The following is a 27620-nucleotide window of genomic DNA, read 5'->3' on the forward strand; positions in this document are numbered from 1 at the left end:
CAGTGGAGTGGGCTGGGGTTGAACTTGGGGATCAGAGGGGTCTTTTCCAGTCTCTATGGTTCTATGCCATGTATGGAGCTTGTCTCAAAGTATGAAAAACTCTCACCTGGTTGGTGGGGATGAGGGAAGTACCGGGTTAACTCACACATGTTATGTGCAGAATGCTGCATCTTTGTGAGGAGGAGTTCATATCATTTGATCAATGAAACAGAATGCAAAACCAGAACAGATTTATTGTAAATCCAAGAGCAAACACAATGTCCGTCAGATCACGCTAACATCAGAGGTGGATGAAGGTGTTGATCTTACAGGGTGTGTCGGTGAGCTCCAGTATCAGTCAGCTGTATGCACTGTGGTTCTCCAGGAGGAAGTTACGGGATGTGCTGTACGTGGTGATACCATCACTCAGCCCCACGCAGCCCCGTGAGCTCAGCAGTCCCAGTTCTGCACAGACAAGCTGGAGGAAGGAGCGATTATCAAGAGCTTTATTCTCCGTTTTGCTGTGTTTTGAGTTGTGCAAACGCCTCTATGCTTGAGATATGATTAGAGTGCTAATAGTACAGGGGGGGAAAAAAAGGTGCTTACAATCCAAATACTCTAATATAAAAAGGTAAAAATTATTTTGTTTATTGAATTTAAGATTCAGTGTAAGAAGTCATTTCGCAGTATCACTAGAATGCGTAAGACAATGAAGTGCACAAGAAAACGTCGCTTTGTATCTCCTTCCCAACACTTCTCTCTCCTGGGATGTGTCTAAAAGAAACCTGGTTTAAATAACCTGAATTTCCCTGTGTTCTATAGTGCTGCTCAGAACCAGAGGGTGCTACTCTAAGTAGTCGTAATAAGACTTCACTTATGGTCCGTTGTTTAGAAAGCAGCCATTGCTGCTGAAGGCCAGATGGCCGTTGGTTTCTCTGAAGCGTTGCCTGGGCAGTTCTACTGAAACTTGGGTGGGGGGTTGATCCCTTCGTAACGGGATTTTCTGCCTCTGAACTCCTCTGAGCCCTCGCAGGAACAACTTTGCTCGGGAGAACAAAGCAGCGTTGGTTTGGGGTGAGATGGGTGGTGCAGGAGAGTCGGGGAGCGAAGAGGAGGCCTTACTGCGTCTCAACGTCGTACTTCAGGATGTGCGAGTAGTAGCCGTGGTTGGCGTTCTCGTGCACCATGACGAAGAGCTCCGTGCACCCCGCGGTGTTGCAGGTTCCCTCCCAGAAGCCGTCTCTGCTCAGGGTCAGTGTGTAGGTGTCCCCCGCCTGCACCAGCACCTTGGAGATGCCCTGCATTTTGAGCTTGAACTGCACGTTGCGGTTGGCTGGCAGCAGCCTGGAGAGCGGCTCCAGCAGTTCGTAGCCCTCGGCCCACTTGCTGTACCTCAGTGGGAAGGCGGGCCACTTCACCTCGGTGTTCAGGCAGGTGATGAGGTAGTTGAAGACGAAGCTGTAACTGCCGGGGTCTGACTTCTTCTTGGTGAAGAACTTCAGAACAAAGCTCCCCGCGTGGGGCAGATGGACCTTAAACTCCACTTGGTTGCCGCGGTGGATCTGCATGATGTGCTGCCTGCTCATCTCCTCACTCAGGCTGCTGCTGTCGGCGTGCAGCGATGCCAGGATGCTGATGTCCTTCCCCAGGGTGAAGGTGAGGGAGCAGCGCCCGTCGTTGGTGTGAATGATGGGGTCGGGGTGCGAGGGCCGCAGGAAGCCCTGTTTCTCTGTGAACCAGCTGGGCCCCACGGGCTGGTGCAGGTCCTTTGGGAAGCGCCTGCTCTTGTCCACGGACTTGCACTCCACAATGTACTCCAGCACGCAGGTGTAGACATCTTCGGTGGATTTGGAGGGTCTGGCAAAGATCTGCAGCTCCTGGCGTCCCGTCTTCTGGGGGTAAAGCTCCAGCTTCATCCCTTGCTTCCGCAAGGTCAACAAGCCGTGCTTGTCTGTTCCCTCCAGCTTAAAGGTGAATAATGTGGATGGGCGGCACTCCACTGATATGGTGGCTGTTCCATTTTCTATGAAACACATAAGAAAAGAAACCACATTGGAGTTTTAGTGTGTTTTTTGTATGTATGGGAAATGAACCTGCCCCAGCTGATTGCCACTGCCCTACAGAGCTGCAGCTGTCTGCAGGAATTGGTGCCCCTCAGAAAGAACAAGGTCTGAGTGGCCTTGGCTTGCAGACATGCATTGATCCTGCAGAACATAAACTGAAATGGAGCTGTGCTCCCGTAGAATATAAACTGAAAGTGTCCCTGTGGAGTACGAAAGCCTGTGCGCAGCGCATGTGCCAGCAGCCTGTGTGCTCAAGAAGGGCTCACACTGATGGGCTCAACCTGATTTCAGCCCAGCAGCTGCCCCGAGCTTTGGAGAAAGGCACACAGACATGAGATCCTCCACTGCCCTAAGAGCCTGTATGCAGCATGCTGGAGGACAACATGAAGCCATACAGTAGTGTTGCCCTTCAGTTTTAACTCTGTGTTCCTTGCATTCAAGGAGAACAGCTATCTAGCTCAGTTCCTTCAGCCCTTTAAGGAGTATGACATAAAGAAGCTCCCAGCTATGCATTGTTCTGTAAATCAAACTTGTGGAACCCAGCAAAAGGCTTTAATCTCATTGTCGCGTTACATTTGCTAATAGATGAACAGCAACGCTTCTAGTCTTGTGCTGTAGGTACTGACACAACAAGGGGTTACCTGTCTGGATGAGGGCTGTCTGTGGGTGTGCAGCCAGCAGCCCCAGCTTGTAGAAGTCGCTGTTGTGCTGCAGGTTGCTCTCAAACTGCTTCAGCGTCAGCGTTGGTTTGAGGAGCTGCCAGTTGCTGTTATCTGGGAAGTGATTGTTCACGAAGAGAGCCGGGTGAGTCAGAAAGTAAAACTCGTTGTATCTGGAAGGAGGAGGAAGAGATGAAAGGAAAATGAGTAATGAGAAGCAGTTATTTCTTCCGCCGCTCAGCGGTGGTGGTTTGGTGGGAGGAAGTCGGAGCGTTTTGGGCTGCTGAGGGCTGTGGGTTTGAAGATCTCCAAGGAGAGAAGGGACCGGAGCCTCCCATCTCCAAGGTGAATTGCTGGAAAATGGCATCTCCAAGGCAAAATGCTTCTGGATAAAACCGAGGTGTTTGGCTGTCCCTGTGATGATAGGCTCCCAAGGAAGGAGGAAGGCCCTGCTTGGCAATGGAGAGTGAGGCACTTGCTTGCACAGTCAAAAGCCAGGAATCCAGCATCTCATTGCATTGCTTAAATGGAAGCAAAGCACCTCCAGCAGCTGTTGCGCTTCTGCCTGCTTAGGAACGTGCTCCATCCCCTGCATGAGCAACCCCTTGCTCAGAGCTTCAGCTCTTGCAACGCCACATGAAATTTGCCACTGGTGTCACCGTGCCCATTCGCTCACCTTTGTGGTGGGCCTTTGTGCTAAGACAGCAAATATTTCCTTACCTGAAGGTGAACTTGGTTGAGGCATCATCCACAGTGCCGCTTCCCCAGGTGCTGTCCAAGAGGTGCCACCTCCCATCGAGGTAGACGGCGTTCCAGGCATGGTCAGAGTTCCCCTGGAAGGTCTGCCCTATCTTGTACCCGTAGCCCTTGGAGTACCCCGACAGCTTCATGCACTGGATCCCTGCGACACTGAAAGGGAACAAGGATATTGCTTTTCTTGCAGCCTTTGCATAGGCACTGGGGAATGTCCCACAGGAGGAATGGGCCCTTCTCTGCCTGCTTTGCCCCTCTGCCCAATGCACCATGAGTGCAGCATGGCTGGAGGAGGAAGAGGACAAAGACAGAGTGCTGAGCTGCTCTCTGTCTTGATCTGCAGTGGAATCCCTTTGATGCTCTCCACAATTAGCCTACGTAATTATAACTTAAAAGTGTGTTTGCTCATGCTTGTGCTCTCTATGGAGCTGGAGGCCCAGTGCTTGGCAGCAGCCACAGCCTCAGACCTCAAAGTGCTGTGGGGTCTGGTTGCATTTCCTTACAGTGTGGCCTTGTGCTTGCCTAAGCCTCAAATGAATACACGTTTCCCTTTATATACACATATATAAATAATGAATACCTGCTGAAGTGTAAATAGGACTTAAGTAAGCAATGTGTTAATGAGCTCTCTGCTTTGACTCTAATGTTAGCATCGCATTTCAGCATTAATCTCAACTTGCCACACTTAGAGGATTGCCTTTTGTGTAGGACGGTATTGACATTTTTCTTCTTCATTGAGAAGCGTGTTTGCTGGAGCAGCTACCTTCAGTGACAAACTGTGCGTGCTGCATAATGAAGGCTGAATTCAGGGAGAGGAACAGTGGCATTTACAGGGAAGATAATTAGCATGGTTGTAAAGAAGCCAGGTCTGATAACTGTGCTACTGGCTGGTCGCTGGCAGTTCGATGGTGCTCATGGAGGTGCACTTTTTTTGTGGACGTGATGCTGCTTTAAGGGTAATGGCCCCACCAGCTTCATAGCATCACACTGGTTGGGATGGAAGCGATCCTGCAGCCCACCCAGTCCCAACCCTGGGTGTGGGCTGGCTGCCCCCCACCAGCTCAGGATGCCCAGGGCCCCATCAAGCCTGGTCCTGAGCACCCCCAGGGATGGGGCATCACTAATGTGCTGCTGACAGACTGGGGAGTGGCACCAAATGCTCCTGGGCTGTCCAGACCTCTTGTTAGTTGGGATGTGTGGGCAGAACACTGTGGGAGGAATCCTGCCCTGTGCTCACACTTAAGCACCAGCAAAGGCAATGCAGGAGTTGTGCTCGGGTGTGTTCAGAGTTCCCAAGCGGAAGGTCAGAGCGTCCCACTGATGGGCTCTGATGCTGGACAGGCCAAAAGCAGGCTACAGCATCCTGTGGGAGCTGAATGGCCTTGGTGAGAATAGTGTGGGATCACATCTCTGCTCTCGCGTAGAACTTTACAGAGCTAAATTCACTACACAGGGGGAAGATGGAGGATCTCCTGCCTGACTCGGTAATGTGATGCTAGAAAATGACTGAAATGCAAGGAGCTGGAACTGGAAGAAATGAGCTGAGAAGCAGTTGCCAACATCTTCTTGGTGCACCAGGGTGGTTAAGTGTTTTGGTGCACCAAGGTGGTGAGTTGTTTTTCAAAAGGAGTAGGAAAGAATTCAGATCTTGCTACAGGCATCACTTGAGTTCAGTAGCAACTTCTTCCCTTTGATTCCTGGCTGACTTTGATGAATTCATCTGAAGAAAGAAGCAAGTCTGGCTTCTCCAGACTTGGAGGTTCACCCACGAGAAGAGAGAATGAGGGGGTTGGTTGTCTTGTAAGAAGGAGATGGCTTTGGTTATGGTTTCTCAGGGAAGGAGCTGAGTGTTTATCTCATTGACAGACATGGCAGACTGGGTGATGGGAGCAGTCCTGCCTCCCAGAACTGGTACACAGCCTGGAATGGAGAGATGCGAGGTGCACCAACATCGCCTTTAAATAGGAAGAGAGCTCCTTGGGAAGGTTGTTTTTGATGAATAAGCACATGCCTTTTAATGAGCAGACGATAATTTCCCCTCACTTCTAACTGCTAATAAGTGGTTCATGAGATGCGGTCATAAATTCATACTTTGTCATCCTGTTTCTTTATTTTACTCTTCAAAAAGTAAGATATTGGTTGGAAGTACCTACCGAGTTAACATCATTAGCATCTGGCATGGCATTACCTGCTTTGAAACCTGTCCTTTTCCTTTTAAGTTTTGTTAATTTGAAGGTGAAGACCTTCCTAAGTTTTATGAGCTGCTGTGGAAAGCCAATGGTCCTTTCGGCATGCTTGCTGATGACTGATGGTCAATGGGTGGCAGCTGGGAGCAGCGTGGGGCAGTGGGGGTCTGGGTTTTGGCAGGAGGGCTGGGGAAGCTCCTGCTGGGCTTCACCTGCCTCTGCCCCAGCAGTGTGCTGCAGGCAGCTCCTTCCTTCGGGTTTGAGTCCTGCCATGCTTTTAACCTTCACATGCAGACACTCGAAGGAAAAACCCAGGCTCTGCTAACCGAATTATCTCCGTGTTTTCATCTGCCATTATGTTAATGTGATGCGAAGCTCAGCAGATGGCACAAAGCAAATTATGCTGGGGAGGGAGTGGGGAGGGAGCCAAATTGACCTTTCCAGGACTTGCTGCTTTTCCACAGCATGGTTTGAAAGCTGAAGTTCTGCGTCTTGCTTAAAGTCACATCAGTCAATGCAAAGGCAGACAGAATAGGCACAGAGATGACAACAGATGTTAACCCTCCCTGGCATTGAATGCTCCTGAGCTTAATTTACCTGCACATTTGCTGGAAGAGCCCAGCATATCCCTCGCAGACGCTCTTCCCCGTCCGCAGCACGTCCGTGGGTTCACACAGCCGCAGGCTTTTGTTATGGAAGCCCACTACATCGTACTCTGTGGGAAGGAAGACAGCCAAAGTTCATCCCAAGGCCCCAGGCAGGCAGCATGGAGCAGTGCTGCTACTGCTTCCATCTCTATGAGCGCAACCACGGTGAGTCCAACCCCAGCCCACCCCACCGTGCCCACTGCCCACGTCCCTCAGTGCCACATCCCCATGGCTCTGAACACCTCCAGGGATGGTGACCCCACCACCTCCCTGTGCAGCTGTGCAGCTCCTCGCTGTTCTTTCTGAGAAGTAAAACACCCCATGCAAAATGCAAGCAATCTGCAAATCCAATTGACCACCGCCACTCTCCAGATGGGAGAGGTTTCCGTTCTGCTTCCTTCCTTCTCTTTGCATCTTGGTTACTCCTGAAACTCCGGTGTTGCTTGTTTTGGGGTTTGGGAGGAAGAAGCAAGGGAGACTCACGTTGGCAGTTCCCATGGGGTCAGAAGGGTGTTGATACTGGCAGAAACGGTAACCAAACAGGTTTTATAAAAGCTGGCCTCTCTGAGGTACTGCTTTTATGGTCTACATTGGTAGGGTATATATTAATAGCAGTCCCATCAGAGGGACACCATTAGGAACCTGCTGGAAATGGGATTCAGGGTAGTGGTGAGGACAAAACTTCTGGTGGGGCAGAAGGGCTCTGGATGTGACAACTGCCCTCTGGCCCCTGGCAGCCTGTCTTCATGCTCCAGCTGCTTTGCTGGTGGGGCTGGTGTGGTTGCATCCTACAGTAAGTTGGGTAGGGGCGAGAGAGCCATCAGATGGAAAGAAACCATGTGCATGCAAACCTCGCAGGGCCTGGCAGTGCTGGGATGGGGAGTGTGGAAGCAGAGGTGGTGGAATAACCTCTGGATGCATTTCAGGGTAAACACAGAGTATCCTGAGGTGGAAGGAACCCATAAGGATTATTGAGTGCAACCCCTGGCTCCATGCAGCACCACCCAAAAATCAGACCCTGCGTCTGAGTGCTGTCTACGTGCTTCCTAAACTCCAAGAGCTCGGTGCCACGACCACTTCCTTCTACACACCACCTGCCCTTGTGTGAAACCACCCATGGAGTAAATTACAACAGCTGTGTAATGGGAGCAGCAGTGTTATCAGTGGAAGATCCCAGCCTACCTATGTGGTGGCATATCCACATCCATATGACACGGACTTTCTCCAGGTCGGTCCGGGCTTGTTTAAGCAGGGTTTGGACGAGCTCTTCTACGCTGCCCTTGGTGTTCACCTGTTGGAAGAGGAAGCGTTGTGAGACTGGCATGAAAAAGCACTGAGGTGGATCCCCTGCCTTCCCCATCCCGGTCCTGCACAGCACACGCTGCTGTGTCTCGAGCTTCATTAAAAATAGAAGTACAAAGCTCTAATTCCACGTTTCGAGCAAGATGTATTTTTGGTCACAGGTTCCCTCCCAGAGCTGGGTGTCTGCTGCTGGTGTGTGCAGGGAAGAGGGACGGAGGCACAAGTGAGACTTACTTTTAATGCATAGGCATCCAGCTTCTCAAATTTCTGTAGATCCACTGCCAGGGATTTCAAAGAGGATTTGTCCCATGGATACACTGGGAAGAAACAAGCTGTCATTGTCTGGGGAAGGGAGGGCTGCTCCTGCCTGAGGGGACAGTGAGTATAAGGGCACCTGTGCAGGCAGAGCTTTGTTTATCTCAGCTTTCCCTGCGAAGGGCTGTTAGGCTGACCATAGGAGAGTGAAAGCAGAGTTATGTGTTTGAAGGTTCCTGCTACATACTGATCCAAAAAATTACTTGTTGCCTTTTGGAAGCTGGATATTTTCTTAAAGCTGGTTATCGGTTTCCATCTTTGTCAGGTTGTAGCTGCAAAGGCTCAGTGAGGATGCAAGATCTGGAGTAGCTCAGCAGGTTAGCTGGGCAGCTGGGATGTGAGCACAGAGCCTGGCTGCAACATCGGCAGCAGGGCACGGAGCTTTGAGAGCATTTCTAGTGTGTGACGGTCCCAAAGCCACTGTGGATGTATGGAGGACTGGAAAGGTGGATGTGGTTGTGGTAGTATAAATCAGATCACTGCTTTGTGCCCTGCAGGAGATTTTAGGAGTGATAGGCTTCCTATCTGGTATTGGCACAGGTTGCCCAGAGAGGTGGTGGATGTCCTGTCCCTGTAGTCAGCCGAGGTCAGGCTGGAAGGGGCTCTGAGAACCTGATGGAGCTGTAGGTGTCCCTGTTCATTGCAGGGGAGTTGTGCTAGATGGCCTTTAAGGGTTTCTTTCCAATCAAATGATTCTATAATTCTACCTGGGGCCAGCACGGAAGGGGATACAGCAGATAGATACCATGCAGGTCTTTTGTGCTTGGTGGCCGTGGGGCTTCGGTCCTTTCAAAAGCTGGAAAACAACACAAGAAAGTATGAGGTGAGCAGTTCTTGGCAAGAGAAGAAGAACAAAGAGAAATAGATGATATCCCTGTGCTCCTCGGCTGCTGGATGTCTCCCATTGCAGCCCCAGGGCTGGGGACATCAGACACCAGCCAAACTACTGGTGGCCTGGAGGATGTGCAGGTGTCATGGTCAGCACCTGGCCCAGGGGCTGGTGGCATCTCCAGAGCTTTGAGGTGATAGCCCTCAGCAAGGGAAATGGGAGTGGGTTCCCTCCATGGCCAACCCCCCAGCACGGGGCTGTATGGCAGCAGGCAGCCTCACCTTTGTTGTCTTGGCCTCTCAGGCTGGGTGCTCTCCGGGGACCTGCAATGACACCAGCACAATTTGTGAAGCTGCTAAGAGGTTGTAGCAGTCGGCACCTGGCATAAGGATGCAGTGTCCCCCCGGTTCAGAGGGGTGACACCTGCAGAGGGAGGCATGTCCCCTCTGCCGTGGCCATGGTGGTTCCCCAGCAAAGAACGTACCTTTCCCAAAGGAGAGCTTCTTGAAGAACTGCGGGGAGGTGCCCTTGGGATGGATCTCCACTGTCACGTGGGTTCCTATCAGCAAGAGAATGGGAAGGTGAGTGGCATCGAGCCAAGGGGTCCGTGTGCCAAGCCCAGGTCATGTTTGTCCAAATCTAGAATCATGGGGTCATCTGGGTTGGGAAGGACCTCCAAGGTCATCAAGTCTAACTGAAATGGCTCAGCTTTAGCAGAACAGGCAGCACCTCTGGCCCTGTGAAGGAACCGGAGCCCTCCACTTTCCTGGCAGAACAAATAAACCATACCGTGAGAAAGCCCAGAGTCACCCCTACTGTAGATCTCAAGGAAAAAAATATATATTTTCCCTATTCTCATAAAGAAAAGGATAAAAACAGGCAGTCTGTTGAAGTATAACAGGCGATAAAGCAGAAGTCCTCAGTGAGGATCGTGTGGCAGCTTGAAGAAGAGGTTTATTGCCCTATTAAGTAGTCCTTGATGGAGATACGGTAAACAGAGAATCGATGGCTCTCATTGATTTTTCTCGGAATAACACATAAAAAGGCTCAAAGCTATGGAAATGACTTGCCTTGGGATATGAGAGCCTTTGGCAAAGGCCACTGCCTGTGAGGGGCAGCAGTGGCTGGGAGCACAGTGCTCGGCACGCCGGGATGCTCCCAACAGCTTCACTGGAGACTGGGGCTTTCTGAGTTCCTGTGGGATCACTATAAGGCATTTTTCACTAGTTTGGGGTGTCCCAGCATGTTCTGTTACAAAACTGCTTGAGCAAGAGATCCCTAAATCTGTGCTCCGGAAAACCCATCTCTATTGTGTGGCCACTTACCTTCATTAGTATAAGAAGTAACAGTTTCCTTCTGCTTGTGGGGCTCCTTGGGGGCTTGTTGGCCTGTTTGTAGGAAGAAGGACAGCTCAATGCCATGAGGAGAGCAGAGAGCCCAGCGTGAGCTCTGCACAGCAGTACGGATGTGGATGAGGGCTTGCATGTGGTGCCAGGTGGGACATGGAATGGGGTGAGATGATGGTGTAGGGTGAGGTGATGGCTCGGGGTGGTGTGAAGAGGGCATGGGCTGGAGCCGTGGGAGTTTGCACACCCTCATGGGTGGCTGACGACCAGATGTGCATTCACCACATTGGGAGCAGCCAAAATGTCAGGGTGTCGCAGACCTGTGCGACTGATGGGCAGTGTGGGGCACTTTGGAAAGCTGAGGGCCCTGCAGGTCTGTCCTGTACTAAATGGGGGAGAAAGCATCCCACTGAGAAGGTAATGTGAATGATTAAGGGGGGATTCATGAATCCCTGGGGTGCGAAGGGATCGAGAGTGCTGCCTGCTCTTCCAACACTTCTGCCAGCAGTGTCACCAACACATGTTCTGGTTGTGGTGTGAGCAGAGCATGAAGGGATCCCCCCCCGCAGTGATCCAAGGATCTTGTGCCCAGCAAAGCCCATGGAGTGCTGGAAGGGGAAGGGTTGCTCCCAGTATATTGCTGCCGGAGCAGCAGAGCTGGGCACTAAACACTGGAGGGTGGAAATTGCACGCTGGTTTTTGGTAGCGGGGTTTCCCCACACGCAGAGTGGGAAGACAACGTACCGCTGAGGGCTCTCTTCAGAGGTGGCTGCGGTCTGCTGTTTCCATTTCCATCATCCTTCAGACCTGTACAATATAAATACGAGGTTGGCAGGCAGTGCTGGCACAGCGGGGTGTCAGCTGGGCGTTATTTCCCACATAAATGTGTGGACAAGCGCTGTGATCGGGTCTCTCCATGCAGCTCCCTTCTCTCCTCCTATGAATTCCCAACCCAGGGGGCATCGGCACAGCAGCCAGCCTTTCCCTGGAGACTTTGAACTGAATCTCCCCTTTCCTCCCTCTCCTCCAGCAGGGAGGGTTCCCTGCGTTTGCAGTCTTTCGGAAGACCCCTTGAAGGCTGGGAGCCAGGGAGATGGCATCGGAGCTATAAATGGCTCTGGGCAACCACCTGTGGGAACAAAGCCTGCACACCCTTCACACCCTGCAGCTTTGTCTCGTGCTCACAGAGCAGGGCGAGGTGCACGCCTGGTCCTCACAGTGCCCGTGTGTCACCTGTCACCTGCAGTGGCACACACCCATCCCCGGCACCGTGCAGGAGAAAACGGCTCTCCTGCAAAAAAAGTTGAGGGTTATTTTTGCAACACGAGCAAAGGGAAAAGCCCGAGCCCTGCTCCAAAACTCCTTGTCCCCAGAGAGAAGCCGGCGCGGCACCTGCAGCCCTCCCCTCCCTGGGACGAGGCTTTACCTGCGCCGTCCGTCAGTCCGTCCCTCTGCCCTTTCCGCTCGGGGCGGACGATGAGCAGCAGGTTGATCGCCACGGCGTTGGCACCGTCCTTCAGATCCACGGTCCCCATCGCGGCAGGGCCACCGCTGAGCTGCCGCCGCGCCGAGCTGCCCCGCTCGGTCACCATCCGTGCTCTGCCAACGCCGAGCGCGGCCAGGAGGCAGCGAGCGCCCTGCCCGGGGGAAGGAGCCGCGCTTCGGCCGGGGGCTCTGGTTTCAGAGCGTGCCCTGGGCTCCCCCTCCCCTCGCTCTGCCCTTTCGGCGTTGAGCACTTGCCTGCACTCAAATCCCCCTCGCAAGCTCTCTTGGCTTGGGGGAGATTCGCTTTCCCCAGCGGGCAGAAATCCTTAAAAGGCTTTCCCTTCTGATTCTGTCCCCAAGTGGAAACTTAAAGGATGCTTAGGGACAGAAATAATAATAACCTGCGCTGCGGAGAGAGGAGCTGCAGCCCGGCGTGGCTGGGAAGAGCCGCTGGAAGCACAGTGCGCCGGCAGCCGCTTCGGGGTGGGGGGATCAGCCTCTCCTCCGTGCCCGGTGCACGGAGCAGAGCGAGCAGGGGAAGCTGCCTGCTGCCTAACGGGCTGTCCCGAAAGAGCAAATCATCCTCCCACCACCCCCGCTGCAGAGGCACTGGGAGGGAGGTGGCATCGAGCAAAAAAATCCTACTTTTGCAGAGACACCTCCAGCCCAAAAACAGGGCAGTGCTGCAGGGTTAGCAGCTCCGGGGCTGGCAGGGAAACGCTATTCTAATTTTATCTCTGGCCTCTGTCCCACTGTGCGGCTGCTGGCCGGACCGCCTGGGCACCGCTGGGCTCGCCAGCAGCCTTGCCAAGCCACCTGGGGCTTGCCCGTCTCCACTCCCGGAGATTTATGGCCACGGTGACTTTCTGGTCTCTGCTTCGCCACCTGCCTGCTGGCCTTTAGCGCTCTCTCGCCTGGCTCCGGCCCCGCCTGCAGCACCCTTTCCTCCCTGCCATCCCTCTCCCATGGGCAGCCGCTGTGGTTACGGCACTTCACCCTCCTGGGCTGTCCGTCTGCTTCATCCTGCTGTCCGTCTTGCACCAAGAGAACGACACACTCTGCTGCTGCTTCCCATCCTGGTGCTTTCCTTGCTGCTCCCAAATTATGCATCCTCATTGCCTGGATCCTCTCCATTGCCAGGAAGGTGGTGGTACAGCACTGACAGGGACTGAAACCACCGATAAAAGAAGGCAGCACCGCTGCAACCTGGGTTACATCATGGTTATGAGCCAGAGTGCTGCAAGCCCCCAGTGAAACATACCTACGGGAGCTGGGAGCAGAAATGATGCATTTTGTCCATGGTTGTGTTGATGTTTTCTTTCTTTCAACAGGGACTTGGACATTCCAGCTGTCAGCATTGCTTTGCTGTACCCTGTACCCTGACCCAAACCATACCCAATGCTTTGCCATGTCTTCATGTCTTCACTATCAGTCCCATCAGTGCCGAGCCCTGGCTTTGGCACAAGGGGCATTCAGGAGGTTGTTACAGCCCTGTGATTTCTCATGCATGGGAAATCTGTCATTGGCTTGAGATAAGGTCATGGCCAGCAACAGCTGTCTGTGTGCCAGGGTGGTTTTGCAACTCCAAATCTACATTTTGAGGAGGGAAAGGAACAAGGTTTCTTATGGTTGCGTTGATTTTAAAATAATGGCAGCTCTTTGAATTTACTGCGGGATGCAAAATGCTCACCTAAGTCCCAGGGAGATGAATTAATGGCCAGAGAACAAGAGAAGCTATCAGAGTGCCGTGATTACATGTATTTACCACCTAGCTGTCATTTCTCCAGGGGTGATCCGGGGGAAGGAGAGCCCATACAAATGTAGAGCAAGAATTAGGTTATTTGAGTCCCATTGGGTGGAGAAGAAGATTGCAGGCTGCCTGGCCGAGGGGTGTGCATTAACTCTTCTGTGGGCATTCTGTGTTCAGCGCGGATCTGAAGGCTGTACAGGAAAGGTTTGCCAGCCTCTGGTGGACTTTTCAGCTCCAGGAGATCCCCACTGCTGGTCCTGCAGGATGTGAACTTGGAGACGTGGAGCCGGGTCAGCAGTTCCATGTGCTGCACTGCTGGGTTTGGACAAGTTCTGTTTTCTTCCCTTTGCCCTTTGCCCACCTGCCATTGGGCTGGTGCAGCCCTATTCACAGTGATGCCCCAGGTCCTTCTCCAGGCCCAGAATAGCTCCTCCAGAGCTCATTATTGCATGTGTGTGCATACAGATTTGCTGTTTGTTTTTTTGCCATGTGCGTTGCTTTGTATTTGCAGACATCAAATCTCAGCTGCCATTTTCTCTCAACTGCAGGCTAACTTGGAAGTGCCAGGATGCGTTCATGCCGCACAGAGCATTACAGTGGCATTCTGATGAGTTTTAATCTCTTCTTTTCACTTCTCCTTTCCCTCTCCCTCTAGCAGAGCTGCAAGACACTGTGTTTATTCTCCTCCCAGCGGCCTCCAACCCTCAGATTGCTCAAATGCTCCATTCGTTTTGCAGCTTCTGCTGTATCAGCAGCTGTGCTTTATGATTTAAGACGGCAGTAGAACTTTCCACTGAACTATAAACCCCTGTGCTTGGCTTCCCAGTATCCACGTAGCCAGGAGATGAGCTGGTGGCTGGGACAGCCCTGCCATGAGGGGTTGGGATGGATTTAAGGTGCAGCGTGAGGCCAGGCGGTGGCACAGGAACAGTGGGGACAGTGCTTTAGTTCTGTGCCCTCCTGCATCCTCAGTGCTCAGGTGTGTTGTCACGTCTGTCAGAACACAGCTCTGCTGACATTCAGCACAGCTTGGCTTGCTTCTTATTGATCAGGGGGGCGATCCCAGCTGGGATCCTAGCTATTGTTAAGGCATGAATCCTCTTCTAACACAATGCCAGCTGGAAGTGGGTGAAGTTAATTAGGGTGGGGGTATACCTGGTTTTGCTACATAAGGGTCCTGAACCAGAGGGGTCTGGTTGCTGACCTCACATATTTCTGAGATCAGGAATGGTTCTATGTGCACGGTACCAGGAGGAGCAACAGGCTAATTTTATGATGAGGAAGTGGCAAAATAGAGAACAAAGCACAGCTAGCACCAGCAAGTTGGCGCGAGAGTTGGAGCCAGAAAGGAAGCCTTGCATCCCTTCCAACATACAAAGCTGGCTGACAGGAGGAACACGTCCAAGAGGAACTCTTTCCATCACATGTAAGATCAGGTTTTGTCAAAGAACCAGGAGGTGGGTCAGAAGGCAGATGCATGGCTTTGCCTCATCCAGCCAGCCCTGCTCTCCTCCATGCGCTGCCCCTGTAGCCCTCCTCTAGGGTCACTTGGTACCACCTCATGTGGGCTGCCTGCATCTTTCTGCTCTCAGAACTGCTCACCTTGGTCATGAGCAAACCACGGAACACTAAGCTACTTTGGTCAAACCTTCAGACCTCACCAGGCCTTTTGCTATGCCTTGGAAGAGCTATGCCTTGGATGAAGCCACCAGGTATGCTGGTACACTGCCTGACCTGCAGCCCTGTAGGGCATTGAGATGAGGTGGGTGCCCTCCTCATTCCCATCACCTTTACAATAGGAGATGGGCATCTCCAGCTTTCAGAGTTATACAAAGCAGTGCTGAAATGCATCCACCTGCCCTAGGAGACCATAGGCTCCCAGGGGAGACATCTTTGCTCAGGAGGAAATGAACTCACCTGTGGAGCTGGGCTGCTGGCCTTGTCCAGTTGCTGGTCTCACCTCCACTTGTGTTGCTGGAAATAGGGGAAAGCATTATTAGGCTTTTTCCTGGAACAACTGGTCAAAAACCACATAATGCTTTTCTTTCTGCCTGCCTAATTTTAGGAGCCTGAGCTTTGAATGGCACAGTGCTGTGGGTCCGTATGCACAGCACCAGGAGGAAGAGATGGCTGTTTGGTGGAAGAAGTGGCAAAGTAAGAAAAGAGAAGGAATCACAACCAGCACATCAGAGCAAGCACAGGAGCCAGACTTGGAGGGTTAAAACAACCCAGAAAGCTTGAGAGGCTCCCTCAGGGCAAGATGCAGATGCAGGTAATGAATTTTCACTTCTTTCATTATCATTGTTCTTAGCTGGGAGTTTACCATTTGTCCCTCTCAGCTCAGCTCTGTGGCATGTTATTTGTGTCACTGAGATGGCTGCAAGGACAGCGCCCCTTGCATGGCTTTCCTGCCGGAAGAGGGATGGGTGCTGCTCTGGGGGCTCCTGCTACACTGAGCCCAGGTGCCTCTGCTTTCTCACTGTCTGTTGTAGTGCCAGGTGCCCAAGGTGCTGATGCAACGTTATGCCCAGCTGAGCCTGTTACTTGCCCAGTGACCACCAGTTATTCTCCTGTTCCCATGCTCCTGCCCAGCACACATCTTGTGTTTAAAGGTAGAGCAGGCATGCTGGGATTCAACATGGCCAAAGCTGGTGGAAGCAGTGCTGGTCACTATATTGTAAAGATACTGATTTTACCTTTTTTTTGCCCCCTTTAAATACTTTATGATGCCATACAGTATCCACGTCTCCTCAGAGAGGTAAAGAGGAGAGCCAATTCAGATGCAAACTGGTGCACAAGAGGCAGCGCTTTGCACTGGTTGCAATCCAAAATTCCTTTTCCTAATTTGTGCTATTTATTGATGGCCCATTTCTGTAGTTTTCCTGGTAATTACAGAACTCAGGAGGCAACATCAGTAATCCCTGCATCGTTTCCCTGGTACCACTGCTTTTGTTGCTTGTCCTCTCCCCTTCCATGAGATCAGTGAAAGTTCTGTGATATTTCCCATACATCCCAGAAAGTGGCAGAGCAGAAGAGGGAAGGCCGTGCCCTCCATGCACCAGCACAGTGCCTGGGGTTGCTTTGCTTCCATGCCAGCATCACCCCATTGCTGGTCCCATAGAGAACTTAACTGAGCTCGGTGGGTTTGTCTTCACCTCTGTTGCAGCAGCAGCAGCACAGCCTGCAAGGACAACACAACCATCAGCTTGTGGGTTGGGAAGGCAGGCACTGCTTGCTCTCTTGATTCACATGCTCAACTGCTTTAGGGTTATTTAAGCAAAGGGAGACCCAACCCCTCGATGCTGCACTGCTGTGTAAATGGGGAATGGTACTTGTCCAAACGTCTTCATCACCCTGAAAGTGTTGACTTGGATCAGAATGGCCCATTGAGGGTGGCTGCAGCTGAGCACTGTGTGTTGGGAGCCCATCTGCCCCAGCACAGCAGGGTGCCGTGGGTCCACATGCTGATGGCTCACCACTGTCCGGGGCTCACTGAAGAGCTTTGTGCTCCCTTCTGAAGACACAGCCAGCCTGTCCCGATTGGCAGCCAAATGTCAGTGGATTCAAATCGCTCTCAGCACCCCGCAGCCAGCTCCGTGCTCTTTCCATCCACACTGGCTCAGATGACAGGGCGTGCTAGCAAGCCCCCCCAGAGTATTATTATCGTTATTTATTTGTGTGGTGGCAGTGCCTAGGAACATCCCCCATGCACCAGCAGCCTTCCACGTGGGACAGGTCATGCTAGGAGCACTGCTGCACACCGCCGGCACCCGGCGCTGCTGCAATGCGAGCAAATGGGGCGGTTCAGTGAAAGCAGCGGGTCTGCAGTTTAGCATAACAGGAGGGAATTGTTTCCCTGGGTTTTGCTCTGCAAAGCCGGCTGTCTCAATCAGCTGGCTCCCGTTACGGTGTTTTTCAACTGTACAGAGACGAGCCAAGGACACATGCATGTAATGTGATCTAGGAAGATTCCCCGAGTGCCAGGAAGTTGGGGCCGCTCTCCCAGCCCCTGTGCTGCCTGTCTCAGTATGGATGTGTGCTGGCTCTCCTCCGGAGCTGCAAGAGGAGCCTTTGGGGCTCACTCGTGCTTGTGGTTGTTTGCAATAATGCTGAAGTAACTGGGCTGTGCTCTTCTCTCAAGGCTTTTTTGCAAGACCTCAGGCTTTGCAAAGCCCCATCCCTGCAGACACCATAGGTAGTTATCCTTCCTGGTGCCACCAGCTGCAGGAGGACCGGCTGGCACAGCCATGCTGTACTCGGCCTGTTTGTTTCTAAATGGAGGAAGATGAGGCACAACAGCAGCGATGAGCACTACCTGGGACCTGGGGAGCAGGGCACAATGTGACCCTCAGCCCACTGCTGGTGCTGATGAGGGAGCACCACTGTGTGTAGCAGATTCTAGAATGGCTTAGATGGGGGATACCAGGGCATGGGTGGACTGGGGTGTGCAGGGTGGGCTGGGGGTTTAGCCAGGACCCCTCAGCGATGCCTTAATGCCTGCAGTGCCTTTGATGCATGGCCTGGAGTGCTGTGAGAGGCCCAGGTGGCATGGCCGCATCATGTGAGGCACGGAGCCGGGGGCTGACAGCTTTCCCCAGCCAAGTCACTGCAGCCATCTGCTCAGCACCATGCCAGGCCCACGGCTGCTGCAAAGAGCGTGCGTGCCGCAGGGCGCTGGGGAGCTGGTGGTAATAGGATCTGCAGGGCTTCAGAGAGGCGCTGACTCTGTCTTTTTAGCTCTGCCTTATGTATATTTGTGCATACAGATAGAGAGGGCTGCATGGGTTTTGCTGGGCTGGGCTGGCTCCCCTCGGCCTTTGGGCGATGTGGAGCTTCAGTCCTGTGGTACTGCAAGACTCTGGGCTCTATCTCTTCCTGCTCCCTGCCCAAGGGCGGATGTGGCCTGGCAGAGCAAGGAAAGTGAGGCAGAAGGTTGGGCAGTGAGTGCATGACTCGGAAGCACGTCTTTTATCTGCAACGTGCACCTTGGCAGTGCAGAAAAGAGTGAGGAAAGGGCTTTCATTCAGTGCGATGCGTTAGCTGTCAAATACCTGACTCCACAGTTTGATTTCTGCCGACTGAATTAAGGCAGGCTGATGCAAGGTTTTCTGTCAAATCAGCTTTGGGGTTTTTTTTATTCTCTCTTTTTTTAAGGACTGTGTGTTATCAAAGCTGTGGAAACTTGGCAATAGAGCTTGAATGAGGGCTGCTCATGTGTGGGGAGCTGAGGACTCAGTGCAGCATGTTCCTGGGCTCGGGGACGTCTGCATTGGGAGATTTCTAATATCCTGTCTTTGAGCTTTAGTCCTTTCACTTCTTTTAACTTGTGAAATACATAAAGTTGTTCTCAGCTCTGCCCAAAGTGCTTTTCTTTGTGATCCAGCTTGGACTAACATGAGGGACTTGCTCAGTAGTGGTTGTGTTCAGCCTGAGCTCTTGTTGGACATTAATTCCAACTGAGACCCAAAGTGTTTCACGAGTTGGCTTAAGCCTCAAGGTGACTGCAACACACCTACACTGATAAAGAACCATTTACAAATGAGCCAGGCTGTATTTGCAAAGCACCTTCCTAATGCTGGGTAAGTGGGACAGGAGAGCTGGGCTGGAAGCATCGTAGCAAGGTCTAGGCTACAAAGCCAGTCCTGAAAATGGGAAGCTGATAGTCTCAGGAAGGAACAAATAAGATGCCAAGCATCTTCTCAATGCGTGAGTGTGCTCTTCTGGGTGTCTGGTTCAGAGATGAGCCTGGGCTTTGAATGCAAGGAGTAAGCAGAGCTGGGAATCCTGGGATGCAGGTGGCTGCTGGTAGTGCAGCTGTCCAGCAGGGCTTGGGGCATTAGGGATCATGGCTCTCAATATCAGTTAATGAGCCACAACCTTGGTTTTAGTTGAGAAATGGGTTCCTAGCGCTCTTGGATGGGGGTGAGTACAGATATGTGAGCCTTATGGTTTGGACACTGAAAGTCAAAGAAAAAGAAACCTAAACCTCTTTGACTTAAAGGTCATGCGACTTGGTGTCATGGTATTTGAGGGTCTCGTGAGTTTTAAATGTTAATACTGCAAGCCCCGAGCCTGGAAACTCACTGCCAATAGTTATCAGTGGTGACTTGAAGACTCAAGTTGCTTCTAACTTGCTTCAGCAGAGGTCTGATGGCAGAGAGGGACCTGTAGGAAAGGTCTTCTATACAAGGTCCATTATGGAGTATGAAACGGAAGAATTCAATGTCTGCTATCTGCTGCCTAGCCCCCAGATTATTTGGTCTCCTGGCATTCTGACAGCTGAAGTCACATCTGCGCTGGGGCCTGACTGTTGTCTATGTGGATCTTGGTATATTCCCAAGGAACTGCTGCTGTGTCCTGAAGAGCAAAGGAGCTCATTCAGGTGCCCAGTGCCATGCTGCGCTCAGTGCCATGGTTCTACCCAGCCCATGCCCTCCTGAACTTGCCTGTTCTCTCACAAAGTTGCCTGTTCGCTAACAGCAGAACCTTGGTGATGTTGCTGCCCTTACCTCCCCTACAAGGGCTGTGGTGCACGGGACTGTCATGCTGCCTGTGCTGCTTGCTCCCCATCAGCAATCATTGAGGGCACCAATTAGCTGGGAAAGTAGTGCCTGATAACTCAGTTACTTGGTAACACATACATATGACTCCATGCTACATCGCTCAGATGAGATGATGCTTTTCCTGCACTTGCACGTGGAGGGGCAGGCACTTCGTGGTGTCAGCCTACTATTTAATCCCCAGATCTATAGAGCTGCAGTGTTTGCACCAGGCTCCTGTCTGCTGCCCTCTGAGTTGGGCAGGCAGCCCCCCACTTTCCACCTGGTGCCCACCTGTGCTGCCCAGACCATCTGATGAATCCCCCTGCTTTTCTCTCCTAGATGAATTTGTTGCTGACAATGAACCAAGACCACCATCCTGCCCAGAAGCTGCTGTCATTCAGACAGCATGTGGAGAGGTGAAGGAGAAAAGCTCCTCAAAGCAGGACTTTGGAGTCTTTGTCCATGCCCAGCACCCATCCTGCTTGCCCTTACCTCTGTGCCCAGGTAATGCAGAAGCTCCTGATGTTCTCCATGCAGCAGGAGTGTGGAGGAGGCTGCCAGGTGAGACAGGTAGCTGCTCTGCTTGTTGCATGCAACCAGGACAACAGGTGGCCAGAGAAGGAAGTGAGGTGCAGTGCACACTGACTCCGATCTTTGCACTGTGATCTTGAGTCACAGTGGAAGAACCATTTGCTACAGCTCAAAGGGAAAGTCAGATCACCTGGCCAGGCGTGGTACCAATGCACACAAGGATTGCAATGGGCTTTCTGTTCCTGTAAGCACTGCTGACGTGTGTGATGGGAAATACTGAAGTGTGCAGGATGGGAAGGATAGGGGACAGCAGCGCTGCAGGGTGTTGGCACCTACCACGTGCAGGGATGGGACAGCCATATACCTGGGCTGTGGCTGGCTTTAAATACACTTGGGTTATCTGAGAGGCTTGGCTTGAAACCAAGCAGGATACTGTTGGTTGTGTTTTCTTTAAATACCACAGGCTCTTGCCCGAAGAAGAAATATAAACTGGCCTTGTGCCGGTTTATAGGAAACTTAAGGCTTACCCAGCCCCAACCCCTGCTGTGGGCTGGCTGCCCCCCACCAGCTCAGGCTGCTCAGGGCCCCATCCAGCCTGGCCCTGAGCACCTCCAGGGATGGGGCAGCCACACTTCTCTGGGCAGCAGTGCCAGGGCCTCATCACCCTCTGAGAATTCCATAACATGGAAAACTTGGGACTTGCTGGTAAGGGTAGAGAAAGGAGAGTAAGCAGGTCTTCTCCTTCCCAAGGAGATGCTGTAGCTGGGAGGGAGAAGCCATGTCTTCCCCATGTTTCCCCCATGCCTTCTGCATGTGTTCCCAGGTTTTTTCCCATGTCTTATCCATGTTTTACATCTTCCATGTTTTCCCCACACACTCAGTGGATCCCCTGTCCCAGCAATGTAGTGTATGGATGTAGCCATGCTTACATACCTTCAGGAGCCCAAAGCTTTTCTAATGGGGAAGTTAAATTTGAGCTTGAGACTTAAAAAATGCAAACTGAGCAAAAAATACTGTCCAAATGTTAAGCTGGAGCTGGCCTGTGTAAGGAGGACTTATCTGTGCTGGCCATAAATCAATCTGCATTGGTTTAATTGCTCATTCTCAGTAAATAAAGCTGTAAGTGAATGTTTATCCTGTCATACAGAAGAGATCTGCATGGGCTGTGGAGGGAGAGAGCCGGCAGGCAGATCCATCTGAGGGCTCTGCCATTCACCATCACAGCAGAGCACAGGATCCTAAATCTGAGCTGGACCGGGCTGGTGGGGCTGTGAGATACCTGATCTGGGCTCCGAAGCAGTAATGTTGACAGTTTTGGGGGCGAAGGTGTGGATGAGCATAACAGTAGATTTTGCAATACAAGTCAGAAGTGCATTCAAAGCGCCCGGCTGGGGTTTGGCCATTTAGCTGTGCCAGCAGAAATATTTTTGTGTTTCTCTGCTGAAAGGATGCGCTGTGTGTTCCAGCAAGAAGCAGCAGCACGTTCCTCTGGAAGCTGAGATGGGGAGCAGAATGCCCAGCCAGCTGACCGGGTGTTGATAGGGACTGGATGGAAATGGGGGCGGTGGGGTAGCAGAGCCCCCCCCGGCATCATCCCCGTGGGGATCACGAGCTGGGCTGCCCATGACCTTGCCACCTTTTCTTCCTAGAAAGTGCAGGAGCAGAAGCCCCAGGAGACATCCTCCAGCCAGCCTGGCTATAATTAACCAGAGGCTTCTAAAATTACTAGGTGGGAATTGCTGGGGCGAGGTCTCCCGCTGCTGCTCTCCTCTTGCTGCCCTGTTGAAGGGTTTAATGGCATTTGTCATCTCCATTGGGAGCACAGGACACAGAGCTGAGTGTGTGTGCTGGAGGGATGGTTGCCTGCGTGGTACCTGGCATCATCAGGGATGCAAACAAGGTGCTGCTGCAAAAGTACACATGCTTTAAGGCAAACAGTGCAGGGAAAAGCCTGGGGCAGAAGTGAAGGATCCACAGCAGGTGCAGCCAGGTGCTGCCCACTTGAGAGGGCTGATCCAGGAGCAGGGGAGCAGAACTGCCTTCATGCTTCTGCCCAAACTCTTTCCCTGCACGGTGAGTTTCTCAAAAGGCAGTGAAACTGAGGACTCAGTATCCACACGGTAAGTGCCAACGCGCTCATGGTGGGATGCCAACTCTGAGCCTATAATGGGCTACCAGCCACGCAACCATGTGCCCAAACCAAAAGCCTATAGTGGGATGCCAACTATGTGGCCATGCTGGGATGCTAGTCCTATGCCCAAGGTGGGATACAAACCACATGCCCATGTGAGGAGAGCAACCCTACCTGTCTGCCTCTGCCACGGCTCTTCCCTGCTTCTCCCTTCTCCTGCCAGCATTTCCCTCTCTGCGATGTTCCCACTCCCTGCCCTGGGGGCTTCTGCAGGGTCTGGGTGCAGCCCTGCTGTCTCCCACACAGGCAGACCCCTGCTTCCCTGCTTGCTGGTGCCTTCTCTTCCTGGAAAGCTCCGTATTTACCAGGAACCCTGAGATTTATGCAGGACGACGTCAGATCCTACCTAATAAATTCGCCAAGAGATCATTATTATTTTAATTTTACGTTCCCAGCTATTTCTAGCCTCTGTAAACGCAGCGATGATTTAGCTGCAGAGGGTTTGCCGCGTCCTTCAGACACCGGGTGACAAATGCCAACTGGAGGCGGAGTGCACTGCACTATAGAAAAGGGACTGTCCCGTGCAGGGCTCAGCGCTGCTGGCTGCTGACCTCCAGAGGCTGGCAGGGGAAAACCTCGGCGTGGGCATCCCGTGTCCTTGGGAAGCGAGCTGTTGGTCCCCTACCTCGGGCAGAGAAGAAGCAGAGCAGCCGGTGCCGATTGCGCACCCATAGTGTAACAGCCCCATTGGGATGGTGATGCCTGTGCTCAGCAGCCTGTGCTCGCTGCCAGAATTACCCCCGATAGTCGGAGTTTTGGCTGAAAGATCAGAGCGGGCTCAGCTTTCTTCTTATCTGGAGCCAGATTTCCTATTGTTTGCTTTCTGTAACCAAACCCCGGCAGCTGTAAACGGAAGCAATTTGGTTTCCTTCTTGGCTTTTCACTAAAAAAAAAAGCACCAGAATGGAGGTAAGTGTTTAAAGCTGTCTTTGCAGACTCTGGTTTTGATCAAAGAGCTGTGATTTTGGTCATAGATCTGCCGCGAGCATTTCCCCTTCCCAGATCCCCCTGCTTCCCTTCCTCCACTAAAGCAAGAAAAAACGATGTCCAGAGGCTCAACTGGCATCAAAAAGCCCCTCATTGGGAAGCGGCGATGTCCTGATAGAGGTGGTGGCCGGGACCCATCAAAGGATAGAATGAAACCTTTTGTAAGAGGGCTCCGAGGGAAAGTGGCCACTGCAAAGCTGTGGGGTGGCAGCTTCGGGCTGACGGTACCCCAAACCCTCCACCTGTGGCCACGTCCCGTCCCAAGAACACGAAGAGAAACGGCAATGCGCTTCGGGATGAAGGGATTTCCCTGGCCGTGCGGTTCAAGCTGCCTCCTCCCGGTGCAACCCCCCGCAGCAGAGCACCTTCGGGGCGCGCTCCGTGCCCGCTGCCGCCCTCCTACGGTACCGGGCTCTGCTCCCCCAGGCCCGGCCGTTCCAATTCACCGCTCGCCGCGGGCTCAGCCCCGTCCCCGCCCGCCCCGTCGGGTCTCCCCGTCCTGCCGCCGGGAGGCGCCGTCGCCCTTCGCACGGCGGCGCGAGGCGTGGCGCGGAGGGGCGGGCGGGGCGCTCCGATTGGCGGGCGGGCCGCGGGGGCGTGGCGGGCGGCGGCGGGGGCGGGCGGCGGCGTGGCGGCGCTCCACACTCGCGGCGGCGATGTGACCCGGGCGGGCGGCGCGGTCCCGCGGCTCCGCTCGGCGCGGCCCGGCCCGGCCCGGCCCGGCTGCCTCCCGCCGCCCATGCCCTCCCGACGGCGGCGGCTGACGCCTGCGGAGCGGCGCGCGGTGCCCGGGGAGGCCGAGGCTGCGCGGCGGGGGCCGCCGGCCCGGGGCGGCGATGGCTGCGGATCTGGTGGTGCTGCTCTGCCTGGCCGCCGCCGCGGCCGCCGTGGAAGGTGAGGCGGGGAACGAGCGGCCGGGGCCGGGAGGAGGCTTCGGGACGGAGCGTGAGGCGAGGGGGGGGGGGGCGTGCTGCTGGGAGATCCCCCTCCCGGGTCCGCGAGTCCCGCGGAGGGGCTCCGTGCCGCGCCCGGTGCGTTGCGGTTCGGGGAGGAGGAGCGGCCCGCGCGGTGCTGCCGGGCTGCCGCGGTGCGGTGCCGTTCCTCGCCCCACCTGTTGAGCACCGCGGGTGCGCCTCCCGCACCCCCAACTCTTTGTTAGTCGGGCAGCGAACGTCGGCCCTTCCCGGAGCGTTGCACGTCGGCCCGGAGGGCGTCGCGCTGTGCCGTGTCTCCTCCGCGACCCCCGGGCGATGCTCTGGGTTGGTATCGCTGCGGGTCGGAGCAGCGCAGCCCGCGGCCGTTCGCGTGCAGCCCGGACCCGGAGTGACCGCGCTCAGCGCACGGCGGCGCCGGGCGGGCTGCGCGCATCTCGGATACGGGGAGTACCCCGAGGGTCCGCGGGTCGGGGAGAGCCCCTGCGCGCGGCTGCCGCTTCGCCCGCCCATCGCATCCCTGGCAGAGCGAGCCGGCGGCTGGCGTAGCTTTGCTTGTCCGCCCGGATGGCAGCGTGTTTGGTGATGCCCCGGAGCCGTTCCCGCAGCCCCTGCGCCCCCCGTTACCTCTCCCGTTCTTTGGCTCGGAGCGCGCATTTGCTGCTCGCGTCCTTCGGTTGCCACCGCTTCTGCCCGGTGCTGCGTGGGGCGAATGCTCCTCCGCCGCCCCCGCAGGGCTGTTCGTGCTGCCGTGCCTGGGGCTGAACCAGGGATGTATCTCCGGAGATGTTGCAAGTCCTGAGCTTCTGCGCTACCCAGAGCCATCCCTTTTCTTTTTTACTTCTTCTGTTCTTTAATTCGCACGATCTGGAAATGAAAACCCAACGGGGAAGGAAGAACCTGGGCGCTGGCAAGAGAAGCGCACCCAGATCCACCAGCCTGGAGGGAGAGCGTTTTGTTAAGTCATGGGAACGGGCCCTCACCCGCAGATGCCTGCGCTGCTTTTTTTTGACTAATTGCTGGTATCACTGACTCATTATTCCTTGTCTCGGTCGCCTTCCTGTTTCCCGCTTGCTTCGAGGCTCGGGGACGTAGGCGAGGGGAGGATGAAGTTTCGGCGTCCCTGGGCGGTCCTCTGCTGCTTCCCGCAGCAAACCCATCTCTCTGGCACCGCACCTGCAGCTGAATTCCATCTTGTTTCTCCTCCTTAAGGTGAAGGTCTTCATTTATTATTATATTTTTTTCCCCTGCCTTCATCAAGGCGCTTTGAATTTCAATGTCCCCCAACGCAGCGCAGCCGGCTGAAAGTTGAATAACTTATGGGGCTCCGGTGGCTCTCTGAGAGAGAAGAAAACAAGCAACCAGCAGCGATGGAGAGATCAGAAAAGCACTGCTGGATGGGGAAAGCCTGTGAGCCGGCTGCCATCACCGATATTTCTGTACTGCTGGAGGTGCTCTTGGAGCAGCGAATGCAGAGAGGAGCCCTGGAGGAGCTGCTGGAAGGCAGGCACGGGGTGCAGGATGAGCTTTTGCTTCCATCTCTCCACAGTTGTTGCCCAGCTGAAGGCAGGAGCTCGGGCTCACAGGATGCCTCTGGAGGATGCTGCAGCACTCTGCTTCTTCTGAACACGGCGGCACAGCAGTCGCTTAATCGCAGGGCTGAGTAAATAGCTGGGAGGGGGCGGGGGAAAGCTTTCCCCCAAATATTCATTAGGATCCGAAAGCACATTTCCATTTGACCTTGCTCTCTGTCTGCAAACACTCGAGCCGTTGAGCTTGGCACGCATGAACGCTCGTGCAGGGTGAGTTGTGTTCGCCAGCAGTGATGTAGAGCCGCGCGTCCTGGGCTGCAGGGAACCTGGAGCCGGTGTGGCCGGGCTGCTGCAGGTCTGAGAGTTGGTGGATCCCAGCCATGGCTTGCTGCTGGGGCGTCTCTTATCACCGTGCATCTTCCAGCTGGTCCGCATAGTGAGAAATGGTGAGGAAAAATGGGATGTGTGTCTGTAAGAGCCAAAGACCCCGTGCTTTATATTAAAGCGTTTTCAGCGGGGATTGACTCGTTCCGCTCAGTATTTATTACTGTTTCATTTCGCTGGATGTTGGGGCTTGTAGAGCTTTGATGAATGGTCTGAAAGATTCTACGGTTCGCCTGTAGTCAATTGAAGTATCCCCATCTTCCCGTTGGGTATCCAGCTCCAAAGTGCTGGGTCCTGCATGTGCAGCAGCTGCAGAGCTGTACCACCGAGCATCCCCGGGCCAGGTTCAGAGGGAGAGAACCAACCTGCTGATAGCGAGCATCGTCCCTCCTATGAATGATTAAAGAGCCTCCCTGTTGAATTTTTAATTACAATAATATTTGGTTAACGGAGGATTGTTGGTCTCCTTTTGTGCAACTGAGAGTTGCTGCGAGAAAACAACCCGCGAAGAAAAAGCTGTTGAAAATCGATTCATTGGTTTTTTATTTTATAACCGATCGGTTACTCAGTCGAAATCAGTTAATGAGCTCAGCTCTATTAAGCCTCTTTGGTAGAATAATTGTAGTTTTGCCTGCTAATCCCGCAGCCTGGTGTGACCTGATTGCCGTGGCTGTGATCTGTCTGTAACAAGTTGCTCTGAGTCACAGGGGGTGGTGGTTCAACAGGGGACCAGGAGAGGCTTTGGATTGGATACTGGGAGAGTTTCTGCATGGAGAGGGTGGCCAGACATTGGGATGGACTGAGCAGACAAGTGGAGTCCCACATCCTTGGAGGGATTTGTGGGATGTGGACGTGGTGCTGAGAGGTGTGGTTGAGTGATGGGACTCGAGAGGTCTGTTTCGTGGTTGGATTTGGTCATTTTGAGTGTCTTGTCTGATCTTGGTGGTCCTATGGCTGCTGATTTAGACTACAGCCCAAAGAGAAAGAACTGAATTTGGGGATGCTGCCTCTGACATCCTCACATCCCTTTAGTGGGAGACAATACTCCCTGTCCAGAAGAGGGGTTTTGGATAACAGCTGTAATTTGCTTGTATTCCTCAGTAAGCAGGTGGATCCCTATCAGAGCCTTTGCAAAGTGGGGGTGGGGTGGGGAAAGCACCAAAGTATTAAGGTTTTTAATGTATTTACTTATATATTTTGATTTGGA

General features: G+C 53.5%; 2 protein-coding genes and 1 long non-coding RNA gene across 6 annotated transcripts in view; 2 read left to right on the plus strand and 1 right to left on the minus strand.

Moving 5' to 3' along the window:
- Positions 1-764: 764 nt before the first annotated feature.
- Positions 765-20407, minus strand: KY (kyphoscoliosis peptidase). 2 transcript variants are annotated; one of them, XM_072344993.1, is made up of 14 exons: positions 20349-20407; positions 16446-16495; positions 15232-15288; positions 10824-10886; positions 10059-10121; positions 9218-9292; positions 9015-9056; positions 8650-8700; positions 7824-7906; positions 7470-7578; positions 6238-6355; positions 3422-3610; positions 2684-2874; positions 765-2002 (listed from the first exon to the last, which is right to left on the minus strand). In XM_072344993.1, the coding sequence occupies exons 1-14, from the start codon at positions 20387-20389 to the stop codon at positions 1098-1100; spliced, it is 2037 nt and encodes a 678-aa protein (XP_072201094.1). In that variant the 5' UTR covers positions 20390-20407; the 3' UTR covers positions 765-1097. The 2 variants fall into 2 exon arrangements, with proteins under 2 accessions (XP_072201094.1, XP_072201093.1); XM_072344992.1 differs by lacking the exons at positions 15232-15288; positions 16446-16495; positions 20349-20407 and adding an exon at positions 11506-11671.
- On the plus strand, positions 14537-20407 carry LOC140256442 (uncharacterized). The gene is made up of 3 exons (XR_011904717.1): positions 14537-14740; positions 15380-15586; positions 20196-20407. It is a non-coding gene; the product is annotated as an uncharacterized lncRNA (long non-coding RNA).
- Positions 20408-24232: 3825 nt separating this feature from the next.
- The window catches only part of EPHB1 (EPH receptor B1), a 46877-nt gene continuing 43489 nt past the window's right edge, over positions 24233-27620 (plus strand). For 2 of the 3 annotated variants that reach the window (XR_011904715.1, XM_072344990.1), the window contains exon 1: positions 24233-24459. Coding sequence is in view for 1 of the 3 variants with exons in the window: in XM_072344990.1 (XP_072201091.1) it covers positions 24402-24459 (58 nt within the window). In the remaining 2 variants the exon portion in view is untranslated. Of the gene's footprint in view, positions 24460-25245; positions 26476-27620 lie in introns of those variants that run through there. The other variant, XR_011904716.1, reaches the window with a different exon arrangement.

Source organism: Excalfactoria chinensis, chromosome 9 (genome assembly GCF_039878825.1).
Source record: "Excalfactoria chinensis isolate bCotChi1 chromosome 9, bCotChi1.hap2, whole genome shotgun sequence".
Taxonomy (NCBI): Eukaryota; Metazoa; Chordata; class Aves; order Galliformes; family Phasianidae; genus Excalfactoria; species Excalfactoria chinensis.